We start from the raw sequence: 15,394 nt of genomic DNA, 5'->3' as shown, positions 1-15,394 counted from the left end.
TATATCTGAGCGAATTTGAAGGAGGGAGGAGGCGAGGTAGGCCAAGGAGAAGGTGGAGAGATATGGTGGATGAGTGTGTGTGGAAGAGAGGTTTGGAAGTCGGTGAGGCTAGGGAACTGACAAGAGATCAAGCTGGCTGGATGAATGTTGTGAGGAGCAGTGCATGATCAGCGACTTAGCGCCCCTTTTAACATGGCAGCGTCTGGATTGACTCAATTGGATACGTTTATGTGAAGGTACAGAACATGGTGAATGTTTTTGGCGCATCAGAAAGAGCCAGGATTCTGGGGGCCTGAATGATGAGTGAATGGAAGCGTGGCCTATTTGATTTGGCAGATTTGGGCTGTCTGGATATTGCTACTCCTTACTCTGCCCTAGGGTGGGAAAGGAGGTCCGGATGATGATAAATGATGATGATGATAAAGTACAATAAAAATGAGTGGAGATGGAATGGAGTTTTGGAGTGGAGCCATGATTATTGCAGCTAGAATGGTATGTCAAAATTTTACCCATTTCACTGGGGATGCTGTTGGTAATTTTGCCACTTGTGATTTCTTTCTTTCTCAAACCTTCAGTTTATCTTCAAGTTGGAAAATGGATTAGGATGATTAAATTATTTCACTTTTTCCAATTTGTATATTTTTTTATTTGTAGCACTTGTACTGTTTTTGTATTGTCAAGCACTTCTTTTTTTCAAGTGACAGTGTTGTATGTGGATGAAATTAGTGAAACATTTATTGCATTTTTTATCATTTTGTATATGAATCAGAGTAGATGAAAGACTACCATCGACTCGGAAAGTTTTGTCATGAGAGTGAAGTGTTGCTGCAAGCTTGGTATCTAGCCACACAATCATCACTCATGGCAGAAAATATTCAGGTGTATTTAGAGTCAAAATCCAAGCTGAAACTCTCACATTATGGCACTGGGTTAACTTCCAGTCCATAGAAAACATCAACTGTACTATGCCAATCCTTGTACAGTTTCTCTGAGAGGAAGCTTGGCATCATTATTATGTATGTATATTGCATCTAAATTTTATTATAATTCTTTATTTTTCCTTTTACCTTTCACTGCAGCTTTTGAACTCTCCCATGTGTCTTCCAGTCTTGTGTATATTTTTCTGGGTCTCTAGACCTTACCTTACTACACCTTGGGCGTGGGAAAGGTTTGGATGATGATGATGCATTTTTCCTTCTAGTATTCAGTTTTAATTCTGCCAACTTGCTTCCCTCTTTCCTTTTTTATTTTTTTGGTAACTAATGTTTTACTAACCTTTATCACCCCATAGGATGAAGAAGAGGAAGATGATGATGACTCTGATGATGATATGGGTGAAACAGCTCTAGAATCATTCACCACACCTCTTGACCGAGATGACTGTGATGTGGATGAGTATTGTGTTTTCAAGGAAGTTATGCAAAGTACGTTTTTAAATGTTGAGAATGTTGCATTCTTCTTATATCTTGTTGCACCAGATGCTGTATTTTTTAAAGGATGCATTTCACTAAAGGAGCTGCGTGGACACAGTAAATACCCCTGCACCCATCATACACCACCAGCCTTTATATATCTGTATTTTTCTACCCCTGTCTCTTCATCATTTTTTGATGATGTACAAGCCTTTATATATCTGTATTTTTCTACCCATGTCTCTTCATCATTTTTTTATGATGTGCTTCTTCATGTTCCATTTTATTCTCAGACAGTTACATAGTCTTACTCCATTCATTCCTTCGCCATGTAGCTGAAGCATTTACTACTTCATCTGTTTCACTGTCACATTCACCCCCTCTTCCCACTCCCCCATCCCCCATGGTAACAATTCATAAGTGTTTGTATGGTAACTCACCTCGGTGACCAAGCTCCACTGATTTTGTATCAGGGTTGGAAGTAGTACAGTAAAAGTCTTTTTGTTTGGCATCTACGGGACCGGGCTGATGCCGAGAAATTGGATTTGCCGAATAATCGAATAACCTACCCACTCAGTACCTTAAATTTATTGGTGAACACTGTCATCACCACTTATGGTATTACAATGTGTTTGGAGAGAGTACTGTATACTGTACAATACTGTAATCAGTACAGTACTATACCTGAATCTGATTTATATACTGTATATCTATCTATCTATCTATCTATGTCTGTTTATCTGCCTATGTATATATATATATATACATACTGTACTATATATACTAAGATGCGAATGAATGTGTTTGAATGGATGAGTAAATGGGGAGTGTGTCATCCTGTCTCGGCTACCTCCCTTTCCTTGGGGGAAGCAGCCTAGGTATATATATATATATATATATACACTGTATATAGCTTCTGCATATTGACTTAGGACCCCCCTCCACAATATATATATATATATTATGGAAAGTGTTAAGAATACATAGAGTAGATGGGATGTTGTTGAATGCTGTGAAGAGTATGTACGATGGTGCGAAGGCTGCTGTGCATGTGGATGGTGAACTAAGTGAATTTTTCTCTTTGAAAGTTGGGTTGAAACAGGGATGTGTCATGTCTCCATGGTTGTTCAATCTGTACATGGATGGGGTAATAAAAGAGGTACAAGGTAGGGTAGTGGATGTTGGAGTGGCCCTGGTGAGAGAGGATAATGTTTGGAAACTCCCTGTACTGTTGTTTGCAGATGATACTGTGTTGTTGAGTGAAGACGAAGGGGAGTTGCAAGGCATGGTGGATGAGTTTGGGAGAGTGTGTAAGAAACGGAATCTAAAGGTGAATGTAGGGAAGAGTAAAGTGATGGTCTTTGAGAGAGGTGAAGTCAGTGAATGTACAGCGAGGTTGGATGGTGAGGAATTGGAAAATGTGAGTACGTTTAAGTACTTGGGTAGTGTGATGAGTAAGGATGGAGGTTTGGAGGGTGAAGTGCGTGAAAGGGTACAGCAGGGAAGAAAGGTTGCTGGTTCTTTGAAAGCAGTGATAAGAAACAGGGAATTGAGCATGGAAGTGAAAAAGTTACTACATGACAGTATTGTGATACCAGCTCTAACGTACGGAAGTGAAGCTTGGACGTTGTTGGAAGGACACAAGTCAAGAGTGAGAGCAGTGGAAATGAGTTATTTAAGAGGAACTTGTGGAGTCACATGGAGAGACAGGCTGATGAATGAGGATATAAAGGAGCATTGTAGTGTGGATGTGGATGTGATAGGAAGCATTATAAGGAACACACTGAGGTGGTTTGGCCATGTGGAGAGGATGGAGGGTGAAAGACTGACAAAGAGAGTGTATGTGAGTGAGGTGGAGGGGGGAAGAGGGAAGGGGAGGCCGAGGATGAGATGGAGGGATGGGGTGGAGAGGTATATGAGAGAGGGGTGTGTGAGTTGGGAGCAGGGCAGTGAAATGGCAGGGGACAGGACGACGTGGAGGCGATTTGTTTGTGGCCACCCCAAACGGGATTGAGGCGTCTGGCAATAGATAGATAGATAGATAGACAAATGACCACCCCTTACGGGATTATGGCGTCTGGCAATAGGTAGATAGATAGTATGACAGGATGGATAGACAAGGATTGTGGAAAGTATTAAGAATATATGGATCAGATGGGAAGTTGTTGAGTGCCTTGAAGAATATGTATGAGAGTGCTAGGGCTGCAGTGCATGTGGATAGTGAACTGAATGAATGTTTCTATTTGAAGGTTGGATTGAAACATTGATGTGTCATGTCTCAATGGTTGTTCAATATGTATATGGATGAGGTTATAAAAGAGATACAAAGTAGGGCAGGGGATGGTGGAGTGGCCCTAATGAGAGAGGGTAATGTTTGGAAACTCCCTGTACTGTTGTTTGGAGATGATACTGTGTTGTTAAGTAATGATGAAGGGGAGCTGCAAGACTTGGTGGATGAGTTTGGGAGAGTGTGTAAGAAATGGCATGTAAAGGTGAATGTAGGGAAGAGTAAAGTGATGGTCTTCGAGAGAAATGAAGTTGGTGAATGTAGTGATTTTGGATGAGGAGGCAGTGGAAAATGTGAGTGCATTTATCGCATGGATTGCGCAATTACTGTACCTTTTTTTATCCCACCCCGTGGTGTGCAAAAAATGAAGAATTTTTATTTATATATTTATTTATTTATTTTTTATAACTTGATAAACATCCAGGGCATTTTCTGGTGGAAATTTCTCTCTCTCTCTCTCTCTCTCTCTCTCTCTCTCTCTCCATCTTTGCATAGGGCCATGTGTAAGTTTACATAGGGGAGTAGTGAAAAAAAAAAAAATGTTTTAGTTTATTATAAACTTGAAAATAAACATCCAGGGCATCATCTGGTGGGGGGGGAAAAAAAAAAAAAAAAAATATGTCTGTCTGTCTTAGTGTAGCGCCATGCGTAAGTTTCCGTGGGGGTTGAGTTGTTAACGGTGATTCACGGCCAGCACAGCCTGAACTGTGGCTTGCAACCCGATGTTACCTAGTCTGAGCTGTGGCTTGCAATCCACGGGTTAAATACTTGGTTAGTCTGATGAGTAAGGATGGAAGTTTAGAGGGTGAAGTGCTTGAAAGGGTACAACAAGGAAGAAAAGTTGCTGGTTCCTTGAAAGCAGTGATAAGAAACAGGGAAGTGAGCATGGAAGTGAAAAAGTTACTGCATGACACTATTGTGATACCAACTCTGACATATGGAAATGAATCTTGGACCATGTTGGGGGGACAGAAGTCAAGAGGGAGAGCAGTGGAAATGAGTTATTTGAGAGAAGCCTGTGGAGTCACATGTAGAGAAAGACCGACAAATGAGAAAGTGAAGGACCGTTGTGGTGTGGATGTGGATGTGAGAGGAAGTGTTAGGAGAAACACATTGAGGTGGTTTGGCCACGTGGAAAGGATGGAAAGTGAGAGACTGAGAAGGAGATTATGTGAGTGGGGTGGTGGAGGGAGGGAGAGGGAGAGGGAGGTCAAGGATGAGGTAGAGAGATATATGAGAGAGAGAGAGGTGTGAGCTGGGAGTAGGGCAGTGAAATGGCAGGGGACAGGGTGACATGGAGGTGATTTTTTTGTGGCCATCCCTTACGGGAGTAAGGCATCTGGCAATAGATAGATTGATAGTTTATGCAGTCATTTTGTGGAATTATTTGTGCTTCATTGCAAAGCTCAGGATGGGTTTAGGAAACTAAAAATTGCATTGCCAGGTGCACCAGACGTTTCTGTTCAGTTTGGTAAAAAAAAAAAAAAAAAAAAAAAAAAAAAAAAAAAAAAATGGTGTCGGGTCTGGCCACTGGGTCCTGACAATTTCCAGACTCATGGCCACGGAAGGGCTAAGGCGGCCATTGCTAGGCAACAAGTAGTTGCCTAGCATCCAAAACCTTGTGGATACAGCTACGTAGTAGGCTGGTCATTGTATCCAGGTTTGGTTGGAATTGGGTGATTTGAAGGGTAGAAGTGCTTACCAAAGTTAAACAAGATTGCTAGGGATGCTGAGGCCAGTCTTTGCCGGGTTGCCACTTGAAAACTAGAGGAGAGAGGGGAGAAATGGATAGAACACTTCCGATAGGGAATGACCAAGATTACGTCTAAAGAAGTCAAGAGTTTCTTTGCCCATTAGTAATGCATCTACATCCCGAAACGTGAAAAGTATGAAAAAAATGGTTTTTTGGCTGTTGCTAGGCAACAAGTAATTGCCTAGCAACCAAAACCTTGCAGACACAAGTAGGTCAGACAGGTCATTGCTTCTAGGTTTGGTCAGAATCAGTTAATTCTGAAGGGTAGAAGTGCCTGCCACAATTAACCCCCTTGCGCACAATGACACAAGTTGAGTCAAAATGATGTTAGGCAGAAGAGGAACCAATGACTCACTGTGATGCACGTGTCACTCTTGGTCTGAAGGGATGCCAATGAGGCAGTTTTAGACAATAACCAAGTATTAAGTTTTAGGATAAAGTGTGTCATAGGGGAGGTTGTCTATTTCAAGGCCAGCGCGCTCAGATAGTCAACTTTCTCTCTGCCTTTTTGGGGGTGCACATTCACAAATTTTGTCAATTGACTCAAAAACTATTGGTCATATCAAAATTCTGGAGACACCGTATAAAAGCTCGTGAAATTCTGCATACAGTAATAGTCCCATTTTCCGATGTAATACAGCCAAAGGCATGTCCAGGAAGTGGGTTCATCTGGATAGTGGGCCCCTGCCTCCTGGACTGGTACATATGGGCCATAACCCATTCTAACTCAGAAAACCACCTACATAACTCCCTACCGGATATGCATAGCACCTATTTAAGGCCCTAATCACACAAATAAGGGACAGAAAGGACAAAATAAATGAAAAGGAACCAGAGAATGAGGATTTAGAGGTGAGTATGGAAAATATTTAGCAGTATCCAGGGTACTTATAACAAGTCCGTGGCTGTCGCGATGAATAACCCACCTCCTCTCAGACTCTGACAGTAGTGAGGTGGACCTGAAGCACCTACAGCAATCCAGTGTTGCACTGCACTTATCATTTGTACACTGAACTTGAATGTCTTAACACTGCGCATTCTTTTCTCACTTGCGCTCTACTTGACTCTCACCAATGTTGCGCTCTGCACTGAAGCCTTTGCACTCTGAATTTAATTTCTTAACACTGTGCATTTTTTTCTCACTTGCACTCTACTGTACTTGACTCTCACCACTGTTGCACTCTGCACTGAAGCCTTTGCACCCTGATTTGTAATTTCTTAATACTGTACATTGTGTTCTTTTCACTACGCAACACTGTAAATTCCCATTTGGTCTAGCAGCGAGTTTTTGCTTTTAATTCACTGTCAGAGTCCTAGAGTATGTGTTGCAGGTGGCCGAGGGTGCGTCGCTGAGACGTGGTGATGGACTACCCACTGCAGACAACTCCGAAAAGAGGCACAAACTCACGTCCAGTGGCGACTCCACTGTGGCTGATGTCCTGGGGTGTGGCTTAGAGGTGGAAGGCCTATCTTGAGGAGGCAGCGGTGTGGAGCCAGGGCTCGGCACGGTGGGGGTAACAGGCCTGACAAAACTGTCAGTGGTTGAGTGATGCAAGGAATGACAATTCTGGCGATTGATGATGTACTGCTTGAAAGCGCACACTTCCACCACAAGTCCCAGGGGGCCCATCTCCCTGTCACAGTCTAGGTGTTCCAGGTAGTCGAAAATGAACTCTAAGTGCTCCCTGAGTGCACTCAGCTTGAGGATGGCTGGAGTAGTGGCACGCTGAGAGGAGTCCGCATCATCGTCACTGTCCTCGTTGGAATCTTCAAGCTGGGTACAGTACTTGTACCGGCAACCGAAGATGTGATCTCGATATCGGACATGATATGGTACCCAGGATCGCCCTCGTTGTCATCCAACACTCACGTACTTTGTCCACATCAAGATTGTCGCCAGCCGCACGAAGACATGCATGGAAGTCGTCCATGTTAAAACCTAGAAAATCGTGCACCACATTGTCTGCAAGAAGCAGATTAGACCAACCACTTTCCAGAGTCTTGACAGAGACTTCCCTCCATACACTGGCCCAGTTGTAGATGGCAGACTCAATGTTGTAGCGGGGAAGGTTTTCCATAGTCTGCTGGCCTTGCATGTCCCGTCCCTACCTGCGCTCGTCCTCGTCTTCTAGAACAACCATCACCTCGTCCAGGAACTTGCGACACTACAGCCTCTTCATTGCCACGATCACTCCTTGGTCCATTGGTTGGACGAGAGCAGTCATATTAGGTGGCAGAAGCATGCACCTAGTGCGGGCATTCTCCACCACCAACTCCTTGTTGGACAGATGCGCAGGTCCATTGTCCAGAAGAAGGAGGGCCTTTACCTGGTCATGCGGGATTCCCAGTGCGTTCTTCTGGTAATGGATGACCTCTTTGACGAAGTGGCTGTGAAACCAGTCGTTGAAGATATTGGCTGTGAACCAAGCCTTCAAGAGAATAGTACCACATGACAGGAAGGACGTCCATCACCCCACGAAGACACCGAGGTTGCTTTGCACGGCCAACAATAATGGGCTTGAGGTGGTGCATGCCGTTAGCATTGGCACAACACAAAGCAGATATCTGTTGCTCGCAATGCTTGCAGCCAGGTACATGCTTCTCCATCTTCTTGGCTAGAGTGTTCGTCGGCATCGAGCAATAGAATAGACCAGTTTCATGAGCGTTGTAGACTTGACCAAGAGTGAGGCCCTCCCTGTCGATCAAGCCCTTCATCTTCTGTCGAAACTGTTCTGCTCCCTCCTCATTGGCGTCCAGAGCTTTGCCATGGGCCTTACAGTTGATGAGTCCATGCTGTAACTTGAAAGCGAAGAGCCAACCCTCTGATGTTTTGAAGACTGGGGTGTCGTATATCGCTGCAAACTTCTCAGCAGCAGCCTTCAACTCCGTACCACACACCAGAACACCAGCAGCACATTGTTGACGATACCAAATCAGCGTGGAGTGGTCAGTTTCTGCAAACCGGGAAGTGAACATAACTTTCCTCTCCACATTGCATTTGGTCTTGGATGGGAAGTCAGCCCTGTACTGGGTAAGTTTGTCCCAGAATCTCTTGATATCAAACAAGGTAGAGCAGGCCAGGTTGAATTGACGGAGGATGCGTGACGTCGACCATCCCACGTCCACCTTGTCCAATATCTCCCTCTTTTTCTCCAGAGTCAGAACCACTCGTTTCCTCTTCTCGGGCAGCGGGGCCATCATTACACACACGAAGAAGAGGAAGGAGAGGAACAGCAGAGCCTGCAGAAGGTAGGGCACCACCACAAAAACGAGCACATGGGCAGCCATGGAGACAAGCGTGCACTCACGATGAAGGACGGGCGAGAAATGGGGAGGAAGCATCGTTGCCATGCCGGACGTTTTTGGAACTACCCGGCAAAACGCAGCTCCATGCGCCAAGTTGAAATTATGGGTGGAAAAAAAAATAGGATTTATTTTATTTATTTTTTTATTTAATTAGTTATTATTTTTTTTGAGGGGGGGGGGGGTATGAAGTCCCAGGCCCAAAATATCCGGGTAGTGGGGGGGAGGGGGTCCAGATAGTAGAGGGATTACTGTACATAGCCTATAAAATAAGCGACTGGACACGGCTGCGTGCGGCTGGTGTTGATGACACTGTTATGTGATAAACTTTTTACAGCTTGTTAGTAAACTCTTTATTGCTTTTTGGTATAATTTTCAATGCTTTTATGTAAGTAGGGAAAAAAAGAAAAATATTAAGATATATGAATAGTATTACAGTGTATCTGTGTAGGTTATACATGTACTGTGTATCGTACAGCTGGCAGTGTAATGGCTTTGTTTTGGGATGCTGGCTGGCCGTCACGCAGCAGCACTACTTTGCGCCCACATACACTTACTATGTCCTGTTCTTCAAATTTATTTTTTTTAAATTTATTTTATTTTTTATTTTTTTTTGAAGTCCATCATCATCATCATCATCATGACCTCCTTTCTCATTATAGGGCAGGGTGAGGAGTACCGTAGCAGTGTTCAGACAGCCCAAATTTGCCCAGTCCAATGGGCGATGCCTCCATTTGCTCACCATTCAAACCCCTGGAATCCTGTCTCTATCTGATATGCCAAAGACATTCACCACATTCTGTAGCTTCACATAAACGTATCTGATAGAGTCAGTCTTATGATGTCTTACGAGTCCATTTTCTGTTATATTCCTATGGGTCCCTGGACGTTAAGTGAACGGACTGTGTGTGGTGGGACATTTAGCAGCACATGAGTGGACACATTTTACACTAATTTGATCCATAATTTTGCCCTTTTGCAGCTTATTTCACATCTATATCATACCATTTTATGACTATAGTCGCAGCGCATGACTCTGAGGTTTTCATTATCATACCCTGGCAACCTGCCATTCAAAAGTGCATCTGATTTTGTATTATGTTATACATGAATCATATTATTATGCAGGAATATATTATACATGAATCACAAGCGTCTCATACCTGAAATCAGACGCACTTTTGAATGGTAGGTTGCCAGAGCACGATAATAACAATCTCAGTGTTGCGCGCCTTGACTATAGTACAGTAACACATTACTATACATCTGTTGTTACAATTTGCCATTTGTGATGGGGAGAGGTCAATGTCAGGCCAGGTTGAAGTGAAAAGGGTAGGAAGCATGTATTGCAACTCATTGCACCTCATTTAATGACCATTGTATTATTTGTCGAAAGTTCAGTGGTCTCTGTGGCATTCGTTAAATCAGAAATCTATTATATACAGGTTTATTGTAGTGAGGATCTACTCTGTATGGTAAATTTTCTTAGCCAGGTTCTGATATAAATATTTAGGATTACATGTAATACATGGTTGGCATAGTATTATATATATATAATAAATAAATAAATAAAATATTCTTGCTCTTAGATATGGAAGGCACTAATCCTGGATGGTACCAAGCCCTAACAGTGGGCCTGAGTGAGGAACAGCAAAAGATTATGCAGGAAGTAGCCACGTTGGCAGACCAGAGGCGTGCTGCTGCACAGAGCAAGAAGATCCAACAGAGTGGAGGTGAATACACACACGCTTGGTAATATAATGGACAGAATGTTAGCCATCACAGTCATTACTGTGCAAAATTACCTGTTGATCATCAGGCTTCTTGAACTGAATTTTCAATATTATGCTTTTATTAATTAAACTCATACCAATTTGTAATTTCAGGGTACAACTTCCAGCAAACAGCAGTTCCTGCAAGTTTCAATTTTGGTGGCTCCTTTGGTTCTTAATCATGGTAATTAGTTTGGCTAGTGTGCATTTGTAGTGGATTTGGTTTTAGTGCCTTAGGTAAATATTGCTGTAGGCATAATTTCAGTCGGCTAATCTTTCATGTTGTTAGTAATCATAAATGATTTTTTTTTTTACATTATTATTTATTATCAGTACCTGTGTTCACCAAGAATGTTACTCAGCACCACAGCTCCTTGGTTGATTAATTAAAAGTTTAGTGGTGATAGAGTCTTAGGTACGGTGAAATAGAGTGAGCTCATTGAATGTGTGCCAGTCTGTGCATACAGACTTCCCCCATCCTTTCATTATTCATCCTTCCTTCTTCTTGATCATTATTCACTTTGTTAAAATCTTGTAATGCCTGTATCTTTGTTGTACACTGATACTGTATGTCTTGGTGGTTACATTTCCTGCTGTGGTTGATTATTGGTAGGGCACTGTACTAGCAATTGATTGTGTTGGTTATTTATATAATATACAGTTACCACTGTGTAAAGTCTGGAGCTTCCTGCATTTGAGGCACTTGTAATTACTTTTTGGGCCATGTTTGTTGTTCTTCGTATTTGCTTACAGTGAACTGGAGCACAGTAATGATCTTACGTACAAAAGAGTGGCCCCACCTTTGGAACCGACCGCACCCCCTCCATACCCTTCTGATCTTCTGCAATGAAATATTATATATCACCTCCCTCCTCCTTCCCTTTTTGTGTAGTGAGAAACCCCCCATTCCCCCTCCCCCCCACACACACACTTAAAGCTTCATAGAAAATGCTTATCATTTTTATTTTCTTATCATTTATCCCATCATGGTATTGGTTCGTACAAAAGGATTGTAAATCAAAATGCCATCAGCTGATACTTAGAAAAAGCAGTAAGACCTTTTCCCGGAATGTACAGTTGTGACACCTGATATCAGTTGATCACCTGTATATGTTTGTAAATTTGTGTCTGTTAAATGTTAATTGGATATCTGCATTTCCCACCACCCTTAGCATTACACCCCCAGTAATTCTCCTCTATGACCCCAGTTGGTGCATGTGGCTGTTGTCTTTATACAGTCCCTGAAGTTGAGAGACCTGTGATTAAAATACAGCTAAACCTGTAGGTCGGTATGAGATGAGGTGGCACGGGCTGCTCTCAATATTTATCATTAGAGGGAGAGATGGCTTCTAAGTCATTGTTTCCCTGCCCCCACCCACATCCCCCCTCCCCCTCATGTGTCACAGCTCCTACTGCTGCCTTACACTTCTTCCAGTTTTGGTGTGTAATACTCATAATAGATCTGGGTTGCAGTGTTAGTTTTCATGTCGGTGATTCCAGTAATTTTTGTGATACATGAGGTATTTCATGTACAGTTTTCTTTCTGTATGATCAGGTTAAGAAGTGGCCCATGTAATCACTGCTGAATATTAAGTGTTGTTACATCATTAGAAATGCAATATTTTATAAGATTTGTACAGTATTTCTTGAATTCTTTCCATCTGTACAGTTATCACTTCCATGTATTTTTAAGCTGTATGCAACACTTTTCATTTTGATCTTTTCTAATTATGCATATTCTTATGTTTTACTGAGATCAGATAATAGAATGTATGGGGTTGAGGTCCAAGAAATCTGTTCTCATATTCAGTGTGAGGCTCATTTTGTGTATTCTTCCACTAGCTGAGATAAATATGGTGCTGGTGTTGTAAAACTAATCATTGATGGCTGTTTAAGTGGTGATGGCATTTTATCACTAAATTGAGCTTCAAAGGAAATACGATTGTTAATGTTGTAAGTAGTAACATAATTTGAGGTAGAAACTGACTTTTACCCTTCTGAAGTAGAGTAATTTTTGGTATTTGTTGATATTTTAAATGTGACTCCAGTCTCTAAAGTAACTTAGATTAGATTTTGAGTAAAAGTTCTTGATATATGAGTATACAAGGTTTTGTTAAAAGTTGCACATGGGTTCCACAGTGTTAGAATAGTTACTGCAAGAACCCTCTCAATTTTATTTTGTAGCAAAAGTCAGCAGGAAGAGATTTTGTTGCACATGTGTATTCTTGAGGTGATGCAATGGCTCAGGAAGTTTGTTTTGTAGCAGCTATTTGTTGTTTTGTTGTAAAGGATGCCTATGTTACGAAAAGGGATCCTTGGGCACTTTGCTATCTAGTCCAGTCACTCTCACACCTGAATTGTTGAGCTTCTTGATTATGCCTTTTGTGTGTATGTGTGTATGTATGTATGTATGTGTGTATATATCACGTGTTGCATATTATAATTCTGTTGAAAGGCTAGATATTATAAACTGATGAACTGTGTCCACTAAAGTAGAATATTGAGAGGGATTCCTTTCAGATAAGATGTTGTGCGAGAAGCTTGACTTGGCATGTGTGTCATGTACAGTATCCTACTGTAACTAGAAGCTCATTAACTGAACAGTTGTGCCATGTGCAGACTGTGCTCTGAATATTTTCAAAGGCCATCTGTGATATTCTTTTCCTGACTTCTTGTAGCTGTTAAATTCATACTGTAACCCTATTGATCATGCTACTGTACAAACAAAATTATTCAGTCATAAATAGTAGCTGGATCTGCAGTCAGTCTAGGACCTACATACTATTAAAATGCCTGTTCCCAGTTTTTAGGAATAAGTAATGTGCTAGCATGCCGCATTACACTTCTCTGCACTTGTTATTTTTCAGGATATAATGTCAGCATCAGGATGGCTGACACAGTTGCTCATTTATCTGGACATGCAGGTGGTTGGTTGATGTCCTGGTGACACACCATTAGCCCCGTGTTGCTCAGATGGCATTATCATCCTGGCCAGTGTTGGTGTTGCAGCATCAACCAAACTGCCCAATGCACATTCCCACTCTGTAAGGATCACAGTGGCCTTGGTCCGCAGTAGCATGTGCTATGGGCCTTGTAAATACATCAGTTAATTTAAGTAGAAAGAAAGATATATTTTTATACCTCAACGCCACCACGGCGGAGACAACTAGTGATGCTAGTCACCGCCAGACCTCCATTAGCTGTTGCTATAGGTCAGTGACATTCTGCCCTCCCCCTGGCTGGATCTCTCATCCTGGGCTGCCTCTGATACTATGTGTGTGTGTGTGTGTGTGTGTGTGTGTACTTTAATTGGTAAGATAGAGGTTTATGTGGTCGTGAACTATGGGCATTGTTCAGTTGTTTGAAGTTGGATGGAAGTGTGAATCATTCCTAAGAGTACTGTTCACCAAATTGCCATCATTGCACAGAGAGGAAATATAATGAAACACCCCAAGCCAGTCAGCCAGCCAGGTGGGGTCAGGTGTGGCAGCCCTTCTAAGGACACATGACTCTATTAGCACTGCTATGGGTCACATCTATTTATGTTGATTACTATAAATAGTTTTTTCACTCTTAGGATATGACAAACTTACTCATCAACGTTGCTCGCTCGCCTACTCTTTTAATAATATACTCTGACTCTGTTTATATTTAGAAATGTTTGTCTTTGTTCATCACATCTTCAAACTTTCTTCTTCTAGTCTTGGTCTCATTGCCCTCCATCATAAAAAGAAAAAAAAAAAAGAAAAAAAAAGTCATCATAGGGATCAACAAGATAGTCTCATGGTATATATATATATATATATATATATATATATATATTACCTTTTTCTTTTTTAATCTTGTTGCATTCACCATACAAATCAGTCATGTTGCTTTAATAAACTTTTTAAGTCTATGAATGCATTATTTTCCTGTTTGGAAGTGCATTATATACATTATACAGTATGCTGGGGAGAGAAACACCAAAGAAAACGAGTAAAGAGAGAACATTTCAGTACAATATACTGTACATTTCTAACAACCAAGTGCAGAAGAGATGCAGTAGGATAGGCTGCGATATTGTGATTTAATGTATGTGGTGCGTTGATGAGAGTATGCAGAAACAGAGGTGGGAAAGGACCAACCTTGCTGGGGGGTCTCAAGTATGTGTGGAGGAGTTTTGTTATTTGTGGGACATAGTATGTGCTGGAGGTGGGGCTAGGTAAGGAATGGTTGGAAGAAATTCAGGGTGCTATTGCCTCTCCTGATATGCTCCCCCTCCATGCTAAGGGGTCCACGTATGCAGCGCACGTTAGGAGAGTAATGCTGTATGGTAGTGAGGGGAACAATACTTTCCCAGTATCCCTGCTTATCATAAGAGGTGGCTAAAAGGGCCTTTTTGTCTCTAGTCTTACTCTCCTTGCTGTGTTTCACCTACCAGGGCTATATGGCCTAGTAAGGTCTAACTCAGGGGATCATTTCCCATTCCTTAAAGTCCTCTTTCTCTCTCTCTCTATATATCATCATCATCATCATCATCATCATCAGCCGTTGAGGTCCACTGCAGGACCGGCCTATCCCTACCGAAACAGGGACGATACAGCCAATGTATCTCTACCCAGTGGCTTAGGCTGTCTGGTAGAGACTGCATGTAGGGTGAGAAGTGCTTGTGAATGTGATTGTAGTGTTGTAGTGGCTTTGGACGTGTGTAGATTGGGTGCAAGCATACTAGTATGCAACACTGGTTCAACCACAGCACCCGTTGTGTCTGCCAAAGTAGCAAGTGGCTTGGTGAATGCTTCCCAAAGTTTTTACAACTCTGGCGGGAGGCGAACCCGCGCTCACCAGGATGCAAAACGCACCCTCTACCACTGTACCACAGAGG

At 42.1% G+C, this 15,394-nt stretch overlaps 1 protein-coding gene across 1 annotated transcript in view; it reads left to right on the top strand.

The window, feature by feature from the left end:
• Positions 1–10,770, top strand: part of msk (importin-7 msk) — a 161,003-nt gene extending 150,233 nt beyond the window's left edge. The window contains exons 20-22 of the mRNA XM_080276609.1: positions 1,292–1,424; positions 10,345–10,488; positions 10,642–10,770. Of these exons, the coding sequence (XP_080132735.1) occupies positions 1,292–1,424; positions 10,345–10,488; positions 10,642–10,706 (342 nt within the window). The 3' untranslated portion in view covers positions 10,707–10,770. The remainder of the gene's footprint in view (positions 1–1,291; positions 1,425–10,344; positions 10,489–10,641) is intronic.
• Positions 10,771–15,394: the final 4,624 nt, after the last annotated feature.

The sequence above is a fragment of the Coenobita brevimanus genome, chromosome 65 (genome assembly GCF_032717465.1).
Source record: "Coenobita brevimanus isolate Jiangsu-jjx chromosome 65, ASM3271746v2, whole genome shotgun sequence".
NCBI classification, from domain to species: domain Eukaryota; kingdom Metazoa; phylum Arthropoda; class Malacostraca; order Decapoda; family Coenobitidae; genus Coenobita; species Coenobita brevimanus.
Note: the sequence above shows the minus strand (reverse complement) of the source record. Positions and strands in the feature narration are given on the sequence as shown.